Below are 16,195 nucleotides of genomic sequence, written 5' to 3'. Positions count from 1 at the left end.
GGGCTAGACAGCGAGCATGATTGGGCCACCAATATAGAGGGGTATAACCTGTTCAGGAGGGACAGAAGTGGGAGAAAGGGGGGGGGGGGAGTATGCATGTATGTTAAAAATAATCTAAATATGAATATAAGGGACGACATCACGTCAAATAGTGGGGAGGACGTGGAATCCTTATGGCTAGAATTAGAAATAATGGACGCTGGTCGTAAACTAATTGTGGGTATTTGTTACACTACAGTCCGAAATAGAAATAGCTGGGAGGGAGGGAAATGTAGTCGTGATGGGCGACTTCAATTATCCAGATATAAATTGGGCTAATGGAACCTCAAGTTCAACAAAGGCGGGCCACTTTCTGAACATGTTGCCAGACAATTTCATGGACCAGATGGTGGAGGTCCCAACTAGGAAAAATGCCATCCTAGATTTAATCATTACTAATAATGCAGAGTTAATTGAGGATATTGTTATTGGAGAGACACTGGGCAATAGTGATCACAATGTGATTACTTTCAATATTGGATACAGGAAAGGGATGCGGGCAGGTAGGACAAGAACCCTTCATTTCAGGAGGGCTAATTTTGATAAACTAGCCACCTAGTGGGGTACATGAAATGGGAACATTTATTTCACAAACTGAACTCAGACCAAAAGTGGGAATGTTTTAAAAACACATTACATATTGCCATTGCCAAATGTATACCATTGGGTAATAAAAGTAAAAGATCACAAACAAAACCTGTATGGCTGAATAATAATGTAAAGCATCACATAAAGGAAAAGCGAGTGGCATTTATAAAATATAAGATGGAGGCGACGGCATTGGCGTTCCATAACTACAAAGAATGTAATAAAAGATGCAAACTAGCAATACGGGCAGCTAAAATAGAGTGCGAAAAGCATATTGCCACAGATAGTAAAAAAAAAAAAGTTACCAATATATAAACAGTAAAAAGGGGAGAAAGGAGCAGATAGGCCCAATAAAGGACGAAAATGGGAAGTTAGTCACAAATGACAAGGAGAGGGCCGAAGTGGGAAACGGGTTTGACGCCCATGATAAAACACAGAGTTCATCACAAAATATAGCCAAGTGGTTGACGGAACCCGGGATACAACAAAGACTTAGTCTACTTAATGCAAATAAAACGTTGTTAAGGAGATTAAGGGGGGACATGATTTTCATGTACAAAATGTTCAATAGTCATAGCAACATTGGCAACAAACTCTTTAAGATTAATTCTGTAACAAAGACTAGAGGCCACCACCTAAAACTGGTAGAAAAAAAATTCAAATACAAGGGGCGAATGGGGTTATTCTCAGTTCGCGCGGTTAGGGTCTGCAACTCGCTGCCTCAAGCGGTGATTTCAGCAAATAGTCTGGAATCATTCAAGAAGCTTTTGGACGATTTCTTGAGAAACCGTAATTCAGACTAAAGATGTTAGTCCAATTTCTTTATGATTATGAAGAACTTTAATTTAAGACTGTTTTAGAATAAAACATTTAACCTATTCATGTTTTCAACCGTGGTCGTGTGGGACCGCCCAGACAGTATTGTGGCGGGAAACCGTGCGATCTGATTAGCGCGAATTATTAGAAAATGATGGCACTGCCAACGCGATCAGTGGTGGTGTGCGATTCCATGACCGCACAGCCAGCCCCCTGCTCTGTCACTGCTCCACGCCCCCTGCTCCGTCACCGCTCCACGCCCTCCGCCATTACCGCTCCACGCCCGCCGTCACTGCTCCATGCCCCCTGCTCTTGCTTGCTCGGCACCTGGAACTATATGTCCTGAGTGTCGGGCGATACGAATTCAACACCGATGCGCAAGCATGCCTTGCATCTGTCCCGATTCCGATGCTAGCATCGGTATCGGGACAGCCCTAGTTCAAACTGTTGTGGCTAAAGGTGGTTCTACAAGCTATTGGTGTAGTTAGTTTTTCACACATGGCTTCTCCATTTTGGCTTTATGTTTGTAAAATCGGCCATGGAGGAGGCGGGGCCCACCAGTGACAGAGGAGGCGTGGCCGGCGGTGGAGAAGACTGACAGCGGATCGGGGCTGACAGGGAAGAGGTGTGCAGGGTGTGAACAGCCCTCCTGAGACCCTACAGAGCCCACCATAGAGAGTGGGCTGTGTGGGATCTCAGGTGGGCTCTGCAAGAGGCGTAACTAGAAATCACAGGGCCCATACAAAATTTTGCTATGAGGCCCTGTGATTTCTAGTTACGCCCCTACATCTGAGGTTGTATTTACCTAATTCTAAGACTGGCTAAGGACCAAATTGAATTCTATGGTTTTACGTATCAAGACACAATAAAATTAAAGAGGGTGTACTATCATTGCAGGGAATGTAAGCCATTTATTACTGTTCTTTGCACTAAGCACATAAGTGAGCACTCTATTCCACCTCATAAGGTGAAGAAACATGTAGGGATTGGAAAAGAGGTGCACATCACTATCTCTGTTTGGCTTCATCATTATCCATGTTGGTCAAAAAAAATCAGTACGGTAATAATGAGTATAGGATTTATGAGGTGCAACATGCACATTAACATGCACACTACAAGAATGTGAATTATGGGGGTTAGAAAAAGATCAGGTTGAAAATTGAGATTAATTGAGAATTGAGTTAATAAGAGTATTTAAAGCAGAACTATGAGGTGAGTGCTTTTCACTCATCCTCATAGTTCTAGCCGACCTGTGACAATGAAACTGTCACAGGTCGGCTCAGTAGATCGGGAAGTGAGTGAACACATACCGGCGTTCGCTCACTTCTCGATCGGACTTCTCGAGGGACTGGATACCCCCCTCCCCGCTCTGATCCTCCAGCGCTGACTGGCGGAGCGGACGGGGGAGGGAGAGGGTGCAGCTGGCTCTGCCTCTAGATAGGCAGAGCCAGCTGTCACTCGCAGCTGGGCGGATCCAGACATAATTGTCGGGATCCGTTTCAGCTGCGGTGTCTCAGTATACCGCGAGCTGTAGCTCGCGGTATACTGAGCTTAGGGTGACTGGAAGACGCTAGTTTGTGTCCTCCCATTACCCTTAGGAGAACTATGGGGAAAAGCCCTAACCCCATAGTTCTCCTTTAAAGACATGCAATATTACATTAACTATGGGAGGTTATTTAAAATAGTGAATATTTGGTTTCATAGATAATTATAAAAGTGATTTCTGAGGATTATAGAAGCTTTTTAGAGAGGTCAATAAAGGGATGGGCGGGTTTTGGTAAAGTGCATCATTGCCAATTCCAATTTTATGATTTGGTAACAAAAATTAAAACATTACACTCAATGTATTCTAAAAGGTATAAAGTTATCTTTCTCAGGTTTCCTTACCAGAAAAAGTAGTGTGTGATACGCAGGTCACATATAGCTCTTTTCAAGAGGAATCTGACAAGTGGGCTATCCAGATAACATTCATATTTTAAAGCCTATTGAAAAAAAAATTATTTAAAGGTGAGATAATCACAATTAAATATGCTTACACTTTTCATTAATGTTTTAGCACTGCAGATCCTATTGAAAAAAAAAAAGTTGAACCTCTCTTTTTTTATCCACTGCTAATTACGGGCGCCAGCCACAATAATTTTAATTTACCCTAATGTTATTATTACAGCAGCAGCAATAGTCCTTCTCAGAAAACAAGCAACAGTTCCGTGGACCACCATGAATAAAACAATTATTTATTGAAGTAAAGAATACATGCTCGATAAAGTTTTGCTGACGAATGTTGCTTTACTCACCTACTATTTTTACTACTTCCTTGTGTGTGACATCATGCTTGCTAAACTTTATTATATGTTTAATAAAAAGACAGTAAAAAAAAAAATGAATACATGCTTTGGAACAACCTAGGTGTACACGCTCTCATGCGTTTCACCACATCCTGTTTAGCATGTATTCTTTACTTCAAAAAAATCATTGTATTGTTTTATTCATGGTGATCCATGGAAGTGCAGCTTGTTTTCTGAAAAGGATTAAATACGGCGAAGGCAGCAGCAATTGTGTTCACTCAGGTAGCAGAGTCATGGAAAGCTTTTTCCTATCTCATCTGCCAAGCAGAGCTATAGGCCTGTAGGCATGGATAATCAAGCCCTTTGACATAAACTTTGTGATTTTTACAGCCATAGAATAATAATTTATGAGCAGAACCATATTTTAATCAGTTCTTTTCTTTCAGGGTTATCTGTCAAAGAAAACACCCATATGTAGGGTAACAATTATTCTATTGCTGTAAACACAAATAAACAGCGGAGTAAGTAAAATCAGCCAAATGTTAGATAAACTAGCACTATGCCTAACAAAGAAGTACTATTCAATTTTAATAGCGTTTACTGTCTATCATTATATTGCGCTACCAATATCCCACCTTAGCTATTGAAAAGATAAGGCAAAATGAATGCATAGGTCTATCTGAGCTAATTATTTACACCTACCTGCATGCAGCCAATATGGGTGTTAAAGTTTAGCATTATGCATGAGCAGAAATGACAAAAAAAATTGTTTTTTTAATGAAATGCATTGGAGTCAAGGGGGCAATATTAGGTTTGAGGTGGTTAAATTGTATGTAAAGCCCCCCTTTTTTTTTTAGGTTTTCATTAAACTAGAAGGGGTTGAAACCCGTATTATGTGATTTTTGTTTGCTTGTGTCCTGCTGGGGACATTTTCCCACACTTCTTGTCATGAAGGCATAACAAAGGACATCTACTTTAAATCTCTACAAATTTCATAGAATTTCCCATGATTAGGACAAAGAGAAGGGTCAATTTTCCCAGCAAGGATACAGGCTGCAATTAAAACCTGACAAGGAGTCTAATTCCTCTCCACTCTATCCAAAACGGAAAACCTTTAAAAATGTTTTTAAGGGTTTTCAAAGGTTATGAATGGTTCCTATATTTTCCTATGTCTTAGTAAATAGATGTGAAAAAAGGCCCCTGAAAACTTTGAAGAGACTGTACATTGTAGTGTCTTTTTGGCTATTTTTGGTGTATAGTACATTTATTTCACGTTTTTCAACATAAAGGAGTAAAAAGCATCACAAAATGGTCTACTTTCACGTTACACTTCAAGTTGCTATTTGAACTCTATTTTTCCTATTGCCTACAAAAAAAACTGACACCGACATGAACATGAAATATCCCAAAAGCAAAAGATGTCATTTTTTATACTTGAAAAAACATATAAACAGCGCTCTCGGATGGGCAACAAATTAGCTTGGAGGCGTGTGTGCAGCCCTGGAAAACAGGAGGAGAACCTGTGGATTCTCAGCGCCCTTTCTTGTTTTTTTTTAATATTTTTTTTGAACATTTTTTATACTTGTTTAAACGTTTAACACTGTGCATGATTGTGTTCCTTTTTAGTTTTTTTCACTTATAATGATCACATGTGACCTAAATAATTAACATAAATATCAATATTTCAAAATACAAAAAAGTTAAAAAATATTGAATTTGATAAATATTGGAAACTGAAATATGAAATGTTTAGGATATGTCTCTTTACATTTGCTATTTGTACACTTTTTTAAGTTGTCTAAAAAAATAATCTGAAGAACAAAATATACCAAATGTGATTGACATAGTTATCAGCGTGTCCTTACATTACATTATTCAAGTCTGTTTAATTACTTTTGTTTACTATGTAGTTTAGTGATGAAGAAGTGGTTTAACTCCTTCAGGACCTTCTGATCCTAGATGGAAGGGTCTGAGAACATATATATGGCATAATTCTTTTTAACCTTGGTTGCTTGTTTTGGAAACAATGTGGCACAAATTGTATGTTATAGAATGAGAAAAGTGATACTGACTTTTGTGATTATTTGCATGGTTATGATATATAAGTAGCGCATATAAATACCTCTGTGATGGGAATCTGGGGCAGGAAGTGCAATACTATATGCCATTTTTGGATTAAAAAACACCAGCCTTATACATATTGTAACAAGGACACTCCACTGAAGACCGGAGGTGCAAGTACAATGCAGTTTATTTGCTTTCAAAACGAAAGATAACACGAAATCCAACATAAATAGCTTGCTGTAGCATAACAGATAGGGGCTCACCAATCCTCGAGTTGTCACGTACACTCAAGGTGTCCCAGTCTTTTAACAAGTCTCTCTCGCAGCACTGCTGCTCCGGCCTCAATCTTTAGGGCCACTGTCTGGTTCCTCCAGACAACAGCAATAACATGCCAATCCTCTCAATATGGTTCACAAACCCGCAGCTCCCTGCTGCCCTGGCCTCCACACTGACTCCGGGGTGGAGCTCTCCTGACTCACAGGTGGGGCCCTGAACACATCCCAGCACACACTTCATGAGGGATGTAAACAGGTGCACAATCAGGTGCTGGTCACCACCAAAGCATGGACCCAGGAAAGGAGATTTCTTCCCACCCAGAGCTCTAAGAAATCTCCTGGCTCCAGGATCCCAACCATGATCCAGAAAACCCAGAAAGAACTGAAAAGGCAGTTCTCTCCTGGTACCAGTAATGTCTTCCTGGAGCCACTCAGCCCCTCTGGCTGAGAACCCTGGGTGACTTTGAGGCCACCTAACATCGTGGTATTGCCTCACAATGCCACAATATTTTGTATTGATCATTTGCATAAAGACATCTATGTTTTTTTAAAGATATAAAACAACTGTCAGACAATCATTATAGTACCCATAAAGTCCCAACACATTTTATTTGTTGCTATTGCTAAAGAAGTGGCTGGGCCTATTCAGCTTTAAAGTGCGTCTAAATTCAAAACCAATAAAAATCATATTGTATAATGCAACCTACTATTATTTAGATGAGGTAGCTGCTTTTTTTGTTTTTGTTTTTAAGCGTATTTTGTTTTTATCTGGTAATCCAGCAAAAAAGTAATCTCTGTCCTAGCATGGCTTGTCACCCAGGCTGGACTTTCCGAATATATTTTTAGCCTGGAAAATAAAAACTAATGTAGCCACTACATCTAAGGAATAGTATACTGCAATATTTAACATTTTTGTTCATTGCCTTAGATTTCCTTTAAAGTGACACTAAACTCTGGAGTTAAATCTCAAAAATGCATTCAAGTACCCTAACTATTAACAAATATGTAGCTTTTTGGTGTCCTTCCTTCTGAAGGGTGGCTACTTTTGTTCCCCATGGTCCCTGTGTGTGTTGTTAAGCAGCCAACACGCCAAGCTCACTCCCGTGATTGACTATAATTTCTAATACAAATTTGTAAACTAAACCTAAGGTTGTAGCCCATCACAGGATTGTAGCCCATCACACACAGGCACCATGGGGAACAAAAGTAGCCACCTTCCAGAAGGAAGGACAGTGTCGGCATTAATTCAGAGATGATTTGAGGCTGAGTGACACACAAATAAGATACATTTTTGTTAATAGTTAAGGTACTTGAATGTATTTTTAAGATTTAACTGCTGACTAGACTTTTTAAGTTACACACTTGTTTTTTTCTAATTTCACCACACAGTGCTGCAAAGTGAAATTTCTCCAAATGCAAACCCACTAATCTCTCTGTAAATCCAGGTTCAACCTAATTTCACACTGGATGACAGCTATCAAACCTGGCTATTGTACAAGTTCACTTTTACTTTTCATCTAGGCCTTGCTGTATTGCACCTTTCCATTTAATCATTTTTGTTGTTAATTTCTTGATCCTGAAAAGTGCCTACCTTAGACACAGAAACACCCACTGCATATTACTTGCTGCATTTCACATACACCACTTTGTGGTGGAAATTTGTATGAGGGGTGAAAGTTACCTTTACCTGAGTGCAATAAATGCTGGACTATATAATATGTGACACTGAACTTAGGTGACTGTTCAAACGGCTTTAAAGGAAATGCAAAAGGTAAGGGACATTTCGAGACAGCAGAAGGTGCACATCACATAAGATAAGATTGCAAAGGTAAAAGTTTAAACAAAAAACTTGAAAGATAAATTAAGTGAGTTATTGTTCATTTAAGAAAACTACTCAGGAGATAAATCTTAAAAATGCATTCCAGTACCTTAACTATTAACAAAAATGTAGCGTGTGTATCACTCGGCTGAAGATCTTCAAATCATCTCTAAATTCATGCTGACACTATTCTTCCTTCTGGAGGGTGCCTACTTCTTTTCCCCATGATCCCTGTGTGTGTTGTATAGTAGCCACCACTCCAAGTTCACATCCGTGATAAACTATAACTTTAATACAAATTAGCTAACTAAATGTGAGATTGTAGTCCATCACGACAGCGAGCTTGTAGCAGTGGCTACTTTACAAACACACAGGGACCATGAGAAACAAAAGTAGCCACCCTACAGAAGGAAGGACAGTGTCAGCACAAATTCAGAGATGATTTGAGGATCTATAGCCGAGGGACACACAAATAAGCCATTTATTTGTTAATAGTTAAAGTTCTTGAATGCATTTTTAAGATTAATGCCTCAGTGTATTGTCAACAAGTCTTTTTTTTTCTTATAATCGTCCTTTCACTTTATACTTGGACTTTGCTACTTTGCAAAATAACCATTAAAAAAATCGCACTAATTGAAATAAGTAGGCTGCCACTGTTGACCTCCTTCTGCAAATGCTAGCAAATTCTGAGTGACTACGTGGAAATATGCTTCCATGTGTTGTTATATTTTTCATCCTCTAATAGACTCATTGCAACCTAACTCAAGTAGAAACTGGAACTATACATTAGCATGGGTATTGTATTGACCTGCACAAGCTGTGGTAAGTAATCCAAAAGCTCTGCATCAGATATGGAATCAATCCATTGCACAGCTGTACGTCTCACTTCTTGGTCTGGGAATCTAATAAAAAAAAGGGGATTAATAGATTAAAATGTTTGCATATATTATTTGGCTCAAATTAGCAATAGGATTAGTGCTAATACTGCTGTAGCATGTTTTAACATCTCAAGCTTGTACCCACCTCCCTGTCCAGATATTAAAAGAGGTTTAATATTTAATTTGCAATATTATCAAACAGTTGCAGACCATTTACTGTACATATGCCCAGCTGCTAGAAATATGCCATTACAGAAGATATGCACATTCACATGTAAGTATATGGGCGTCAACAATGATCAAATTGCAGAGCAGTCACACTGTACTAGAGTAAAGTATAATATATTTCTAACAGCAGCCACTGTTCACTGTAAAGTCATTTAAAGCTTGCACTGAAAACTCCCTGGAACTCCCTAGTGCCAGGGTCACAAAAAATAGGATTTTTGTACTCACCGTAAAATCCCTTTTTTCTGTGTTCATTGGAGGACACAGCCATTATAATAACTTGACCAATAGGGTTACATCGCCACCTGCAGGAGTAGGATGCTGGGCATACAAAAAAAACACAAGCCAAACCAGGGCGGCGGCAAAACCCCGGTAGCAAGTAGTACACAGAACAATGGCAAAACACCATAACCCCACAACAGTGATGTGTCCTTTAATGAATGCAGAGAAAAGGATTGTACGGTGAGTACAAACACCCTATTTTTTCTTCCTTTCATTGAAAGACACAGCCATCATAATAACTTGACCAATAGGGACGTCCCAAAGCAGTGTCAAACATAGCGCGTGCACAGAAACAGGGTAGAAAAAAACAAACGTAAAAGAAAAAACTGGACCAAAGAGCCCAGGAAAAGGAATCTAGGTCCTATCTCCTAGACGCTAGGCAAAAAACTGAGTGGGTCATTGCAGATGGAAGGTCTGGCCACCAGCAGGGCCACCCCTGGGTTGGCTTGTGTTTTATTCCTGCAGATGGCAATATCACCCTATGAGTCAAGTTATTATGATGGTTGTGTCCTTCAAAGAATGTAAGAGAAAACCCATGGGCTCACCTTACCAGGTTAATTGTGTCTATGTCTTACAGAAAGACCTCCACACATCTTTAGATTACTTCCGGAGAACCCTGACAGCTATAAGTGAATAGCAAACAGAACTTGTATGGCGGTCCTTTAAACATCATGAACTCTGACTTGAGCACATCATTGTTCTTTGAATAGCATTAGAAATTCACAGATTGATTTCATGTGTTGCCTGTAGTTACTATTCAACCAAAAACTCTAATTGTTTATTAAACAAATTTGCAGCAGGAAAGATCTCTTAGTTTAGATTTTTTTAATGAAGAAAAGATAAGAAAGAGACCTACAAACCCTACTGCCTCAAGCCCAGAGTCAACAGAAACCACCAATACATATCCAAAAGCAAGAGTCTGTCTAGGGATTGCAACGGATCAGAACACAAAATCAGCCCCAAAAATTCAAATAGTAAACCTATATTTCTATACATCAAAATTATATTGTTGAAAAATACAACCAAAAAATCACTATTTCAAATGCTAAAAATGTACCTGGATATACATTCTCCTATAAAAAAAAAACTAACACCCCCAAACAGAGCAGAGCTGACCTCAGCTATATCAAAAGACTAACATTTATCTTTGCTGCACAGAATAAATAATATATGTGAGATCACCATACATTCTAATAGTTTACAAATTCTTTTAAACTTAGTTTTGGGATCTGGAGTAAAGGGGCGATAAACTCTAGAGGTCTTTCAGCTCAAATAAACAACAAAACAGTAGTATGTTAATTTAAGGCCAGGTTCACACTTGGACGATCCATGAACGCATGGCAATCGTACACAAAACTGCCTACCACCACTGATCTCGCTGGTGGTGCCATTATTTTGTAATGGCACCCCAGTGGCGCCAGGCAGATCACGCGGGATTCTGCCCATGCAATCACGCACGATCGTGGTTGAAAAAAACGTGCAGTGCGTATCACAAAAAAAGGTACATGTACCTTTTTTCAGCGACTGTCGCATGGATGTAACCCCATTGAAATCAACGCGCGTCCCTGGATTACACAAATCTGCACCAGCCCTAAATTATGACTTGAGCAATGAATTATACACCCCTTTCTGGACTGTGAAGTCAGTTCTAACTAGCAAATGGTTTCAGCGATCATCTGCGGAATAATGGAGTACTATTGTTGTGGAAATTTTATTTTGACTAATGGGGACGTTTTTATTAGGATGTGTTTTTAGTAGATTGTATATGTGAATATTGTCATCATGTCTCTCAGTGTCAGGTTTGTCGGGTTATGCTCTACGGAGCATAGCCTGGGTTAATCAGCACAGTGGATAAACCATTGGAGTGGATATCTTGCTATGGATGTGGAGACGCGGTCGCTGTGCGCAGAGATCTCCTCTTTGCAAGTGTATGGACGCCGGCGAGGGCCCCTGTGTAATGCGCAGATTTATTCGCTTTTGAGGACACAGTATCATTTGGATACATATCTGCCTTTATGAAGGAACATACGCTCATGTCTTTTTAGTGTGTCTGATCAACACATTGGAAATAATATGGCGTTTTCCCTGCAGATAAACTCACATTCATGGGAATAGTAGTATAGTTCTATTAGGCATTGTTCACAGAACCTTGCCAAGTGGGATTCGCGCCAGTGGTAATGGCAGGAGTATATGCACGAGTCTGATTGGAGCAACTTTCACAGTTAACACGCTGATTCCTTTGTGTAGTCTTTTGGCGCAAACTCCACTGCACATGGTTTTCATTGTTAACTGGTGTGCACGGAGTTCGTATGAACTAGCAGCGGGGGGCTGTGCACATTGTGCTGCACGTTCGCGAACATATACTCCCCTTTCTATTGTCTATTCAAATGTATACTGTACATGTGTCTCATTGGCTGACTCTGTGTTATGTTAATGTATTGAGGAATTGATTGGCTGTTGTGGCCATCTCTTCCTGCTGTTATCCCTTTTTGCCCTATAAATAAACAAAGCTCCCTGCACTAGGCAGGGCATTCTACTGAGTAACCAACGTGAGAACAGCTTGTGTCTGTTTTACTTAGTACCGCTGAGCGCGCTCCATCACATTATAGCGCATTTTAGCGCATCGGATTTCTATGCACATGAGCGTATAGAAATATCCACAACACTATCATTATAAAAACTAATCCGGCATACTTTTCTTCTGCCAATTAAAGAACAACAGCATAAAAATACTTATCTTCCAGCATTCATACCAGTCTAATAAGGAGTCCAATGTATGTAAAGCCACACTCAATAGTCAGGATCTCGATGTAAAATGATTAAGCCTTTTTTAAGCCATTATGATTAAGCCTTTCTAGTGAAACATGTCAGAGCCTGTGGATCTTGTTATTGTTGTAACGTTTTATATTCTTGTGAACAAACTTTTTACATCATGGTCCAGGCTGAGTGTGGCTTTACATATATAGTATTACTAGTGACGGCCGTGGTGTGCCTCTGTTGGCCAGGACCAATGAGTTTGGCCATACAAATATGAGCAGTGTCCTTTTCACAAACTAGTCTAATAAGGTGGATTCCGTAACATCTCTTCTACGATAACTAGACTGTAAAGTATTTAATAACAAGTGATATCTCATGATGGAAGTGCTATTATTTGGGAAAACGAATATGTTAACCTAGCACTTATTGTAAAAAGGACAAAAAGCTTGATGTTTACAATTTTTTACCCATGTCTTATACTCATGGTTGGCTGAAACCAGTCCTCACATGCTGACGGAAAAGGAAACTGTATGTGCAATTTCTGGTGTTTATCTAAGTTGTGATATTCATGGTACCCTGGTGATGAATATGCATTGACCTATTCACTTCAGCTATGTGACCAATATTTCCCCCATGTGATATTTACAGGGTTATTCACAAAAGGGTGAAGAGTTTAGAGAAGACAGGAGACGTGAATAATCTAGGACAAGTTCAGCTATGTTGTCCTAGATCAGCGGTGTCAAAGTACCGGCCCGCGGACCAGTTACTTTTGGCCCGCAGACAGGGAGGTAGAATGGCTTCTTTTGTAGTGGTGCCGGGCTGCAGAATCAATACAACATGTTCTGCTGGTGCTCGCCCGCTGCTCTGTCACTGATCAGGGAGAGCGCAGGGCAGCTGCCATGCTGTGCGCACGGTTCACCTGCTTAGACCCCGCACTGTTCCCAGAGCTGCCTGTCTCCTCTGCTGTGTGCCATCTCCAAAACCCCAGTATCTCTTCCGGTCCAGGTCCCGATCCTGGCAGGATCTCAGCCGCTGCCCCCCTACAATATTTGCCTCCTATCCAGACAGGATTGTCAGCATCAGCACCTGCAAGGTAGGAACACCCCCCCCTCACTACAAGGCCATCTTATCTAAAACTCAGACCTGTAGCTGCCTGTTTTCTATGGAGCTACAAAAGATTATTGCAAGACATGGCAGAATCATTCATTTATGCTGGTGCTTGTAGTTCTTCAAACCTAAGGCTGCATTGTGGTAATGGTGGGTGGTGGAACTTCAAGTCTCACATAATTGCCAACTCTCACGGATTACCTGGACAGTCCCACATTTTACCTGTTTGATCCTGGTTCTTCTGCGTCTCGGCTTGTGTCCTGCCAGCCTGAATGCAAATGAGCTGGGTACCTCGGCTCCATTACATTGCTGGTCATTGTGAATACCTCCATTACATTGCTGGTCATTGTGGATACCTCTGATACATTGCTGGCCAGTGAGAATACTTATTTTACATTGCTGGCCATTGTGAAAACGTTCGATACATTGCTGGTCATTGTGAATACCTCCGGTACATTGCTAGTCATTGTGAATACCTCCGGTACATTGCTAGTCATTGTGAATACCTCCGATATATTGCCGGCCAGTGAGAATACTTTTTTTACATTGCTGGCGGACATGGGTAACTACGGGGTCCTGGTGTTCCTCCTCATATGCAGCCGAGCTTCATGTACAGAACTGCTCCAAAATTTATTTACTCCAGTTTTGATAAATTCCTCTCTTAGTGCTTTGGCTCATTTACCAAGTTCTGCAGAGTATGGCCCTGAATCAGGAACACAAGTTGTCACTCCTTGCTATCTCTCTTGGCTGTCTCTACTCACTGTTTCTCTCTCCTGGCTGTCTCTCCTCACTGTTTCTCTCTCCTGGCTGTCTCTCCTCGCTCTACCTCCTGGCTGTCTCTCCTCTCTCCTGGCTGTCTCTACTCGCTCCCTGCAATGTTATGTGCACACATTACATTTGAATGTGGTGTGTGTGATTACATATATGGCACATATCAGTGACATGGGATCAGTGACATGGGATTTATAGAGAATACAGTTATATATATTTTTCTTTTTAATTATCTCCATAGCTTAACGTACTAAGTGCTGTCAAAAAGAGGAGGTGAAAAGACAATGACATCTGGCAAAAGACAATCTTAGGCCCTATAATACTCCATAATGTCAGCTTTAAAACTGAAAAGAAAAGCTAATGCTGAGCAAAGGTAATTTCAAACGCAGTAGACAAGTGATTTTTTTTTTGTGGAGGTTAATAAGAATGCTAATTGCCTGATATGCAATGAAAAAGTTGCTGTTTTTAAAGAGTACGACCTTAAGTGACATTATACTACGAAACATGCAGACCAGTATGCAAAGTGTATCAAGGAGAAGAAAGGGAGAGGCAAATTGCCCAGATTTAGAAAGGCCTGCAAATGCAGCAAACCCTCTTCAAGCAGGCAAAAAAGGAATGTGATGCAGCAGTTGAGGCCAACTATGTGGTGAGTGAGCAGATTGCGAACGCAGGAAAGTAATTTACTGACGGTCAGTTTTTTAAAGATAGTATGGTAAAGGTGGCTGATATCCTTTGCCCTGAGAAGGCAAATCTATTTAGAAACATCAGCCTATCAGCAAATATAGTGGCAGAGAGGATCAGTGATTTGTCAAATAATATTTTTGAGCAGTTGTGCAATAAGGCTACAAAGTTCTGTTTTTATTCATTGGCTCTTCATGAGAGCACTGACATAAATAACACTGCTCAGTTAGCTATATTTGTCAGAGGAGTTCATGACCATTTTGAAGTGACTGAAGAGTTGCTCAGTTTAGTTGCAATGCAGGGAAACACTACAGGCAGCAACATATTTCAGCAACTCTGTCATGTAATTGATAGTGCTGGCCTGCCTTGGGATAGACTGGTTGGAATAACCACAGATTGTGCCCCATCAATGACTGGAAAAAAATGGACTAGTGGCGCTAATACAAAGAAAACTAGAAGAAGAAAATGCAGATCCTGCTATTGCTTTGCATTGCATTATTCATCAGCAGGCACTTTGCAGCAAATGCTTGTAATTTGACAATGTTATACCAGTTGTGGTGAAGTTCATTGATTACATCAGATCAAGGGGCTTACAGCACCACCAGTTTTGTGTTTTTTTGGAGGAAATAGGAGCAGTGTATGGTGATGTCCTGTACTTTACAGAGGTGCGCTGGCTAAGCAGGGGCAATGTCCTGAAGAGGTTCTATGAACTGAGGCAGGAAGTCAAGACATTTCTGCTGGATGGAAGACTGGATGTTCCTGAGCTTGATGATCCTAAATGGGTCATGGACTTAGCATTTTTCGTTGATATCACACAGGAGCTGAACAAACTCAATCTGAAACAGCAAGGCCCAAATCAGTTTACCACTGTGGCTTTTGACAGGCAATCTCCATAAAGCTGCAGTTTTGGAAAACACAGTTTACCAACAAAAACCTCAGCCATTTTCCAACATGCAAGTCCCTAATTGAACAAAAAGGTGGAGACATTTCTATGTTTGCTGTTGATCAATATGTTGCTGCCATTGAACATCTCCAACGGGAACTTGATGAGCGATTTGCACAATCTTTTGCACATTCCTTTCTTACAATGCAACTCTTCAGATTTTTGCTGACCCCTTTTCTTTTGATGTGAACAGTGCTCCTGATGTGCTGCAAATCTAACTTACAGATATGCAATGCAGCACTGACCTCAAAGCCAAGTTCAGAGATGCACAGGGAAATGCAGAAATGATCAGTTGGTTTCTGAGAGAATTACCAGCTACCTTCCTAAAACTGTCCAAACTATTCAAACGGATCATGTGTTTATTTGGAAGTACATACCTGTGTGAAAGATTATTCTCAACTATGAACTTTAACAAATCTAAAACCAGGTGTAGGCTAACAGATGCACATCTCCAGGCAGTATTTAGGGTCTCTAAATCATATGGGGATATCAATAGAGTGTTTATCTACATAAAGCCCATGGTTTGTAGCTCTGGCCTCACAACTTTGTATCAATGTGGATGGTTTATTGAGCACTCATTATATATTGGACTGTTTCTAATGGATTGGTTATTACTGATATATACCAGGGCCGGAAAATGTGGGCCCTATCACACTGGCTTTTTC

The 16,195-nt window shown here is 40.3% G+C and overlaps 1 protein-coding gene across 1 annotated transcript in view; it reads right to left on the bottom strand.

The window, feature by feature from the left end:
- PIK3C2B (phosphatidylinositol-4-phosphate 3-kinase catalytic subunit type 2 beta) overlaps nucleotides 1-16,195 on the bottom strand; it is a 311,550-nt gene that overhangs the window by 130,756 nt on the left and 164,599 nt on the right. Inside the window, 2 exon segments of the mRNA XM_018567816.1 lie at nucleotides 3,331-3,425; nucleotides 8,695-8,788. Of these exon segments, the coding sequence (XP_018423318.1) occupies nucleotides 3,331-3,425; nucleotides 8,695-8,788 (189 nt within the window).

The sequence above is a fragment of the Nanorana parkeri genome, unplaced genomic scaffold, assembly GCF_000935625.1.
Source record: "Nanorana parkeri isolate BGI_ZX_2015 unplaced genomic scaffold, ASM93562v1 scaffold1098, whole genome shotgun sequence".
Classification (NCBI taxonomy): domain Eukaryota; kingdom Metazoa; phylum Chordata; class Amphibia; order Anura; family Dicroglossidae; genus Nanorana; species Nanorana parkeri.
Note: the sequence above shows the minus strand (reverse complement) of the source record. Positions and strands in the feature narration are given on the sequence as shown.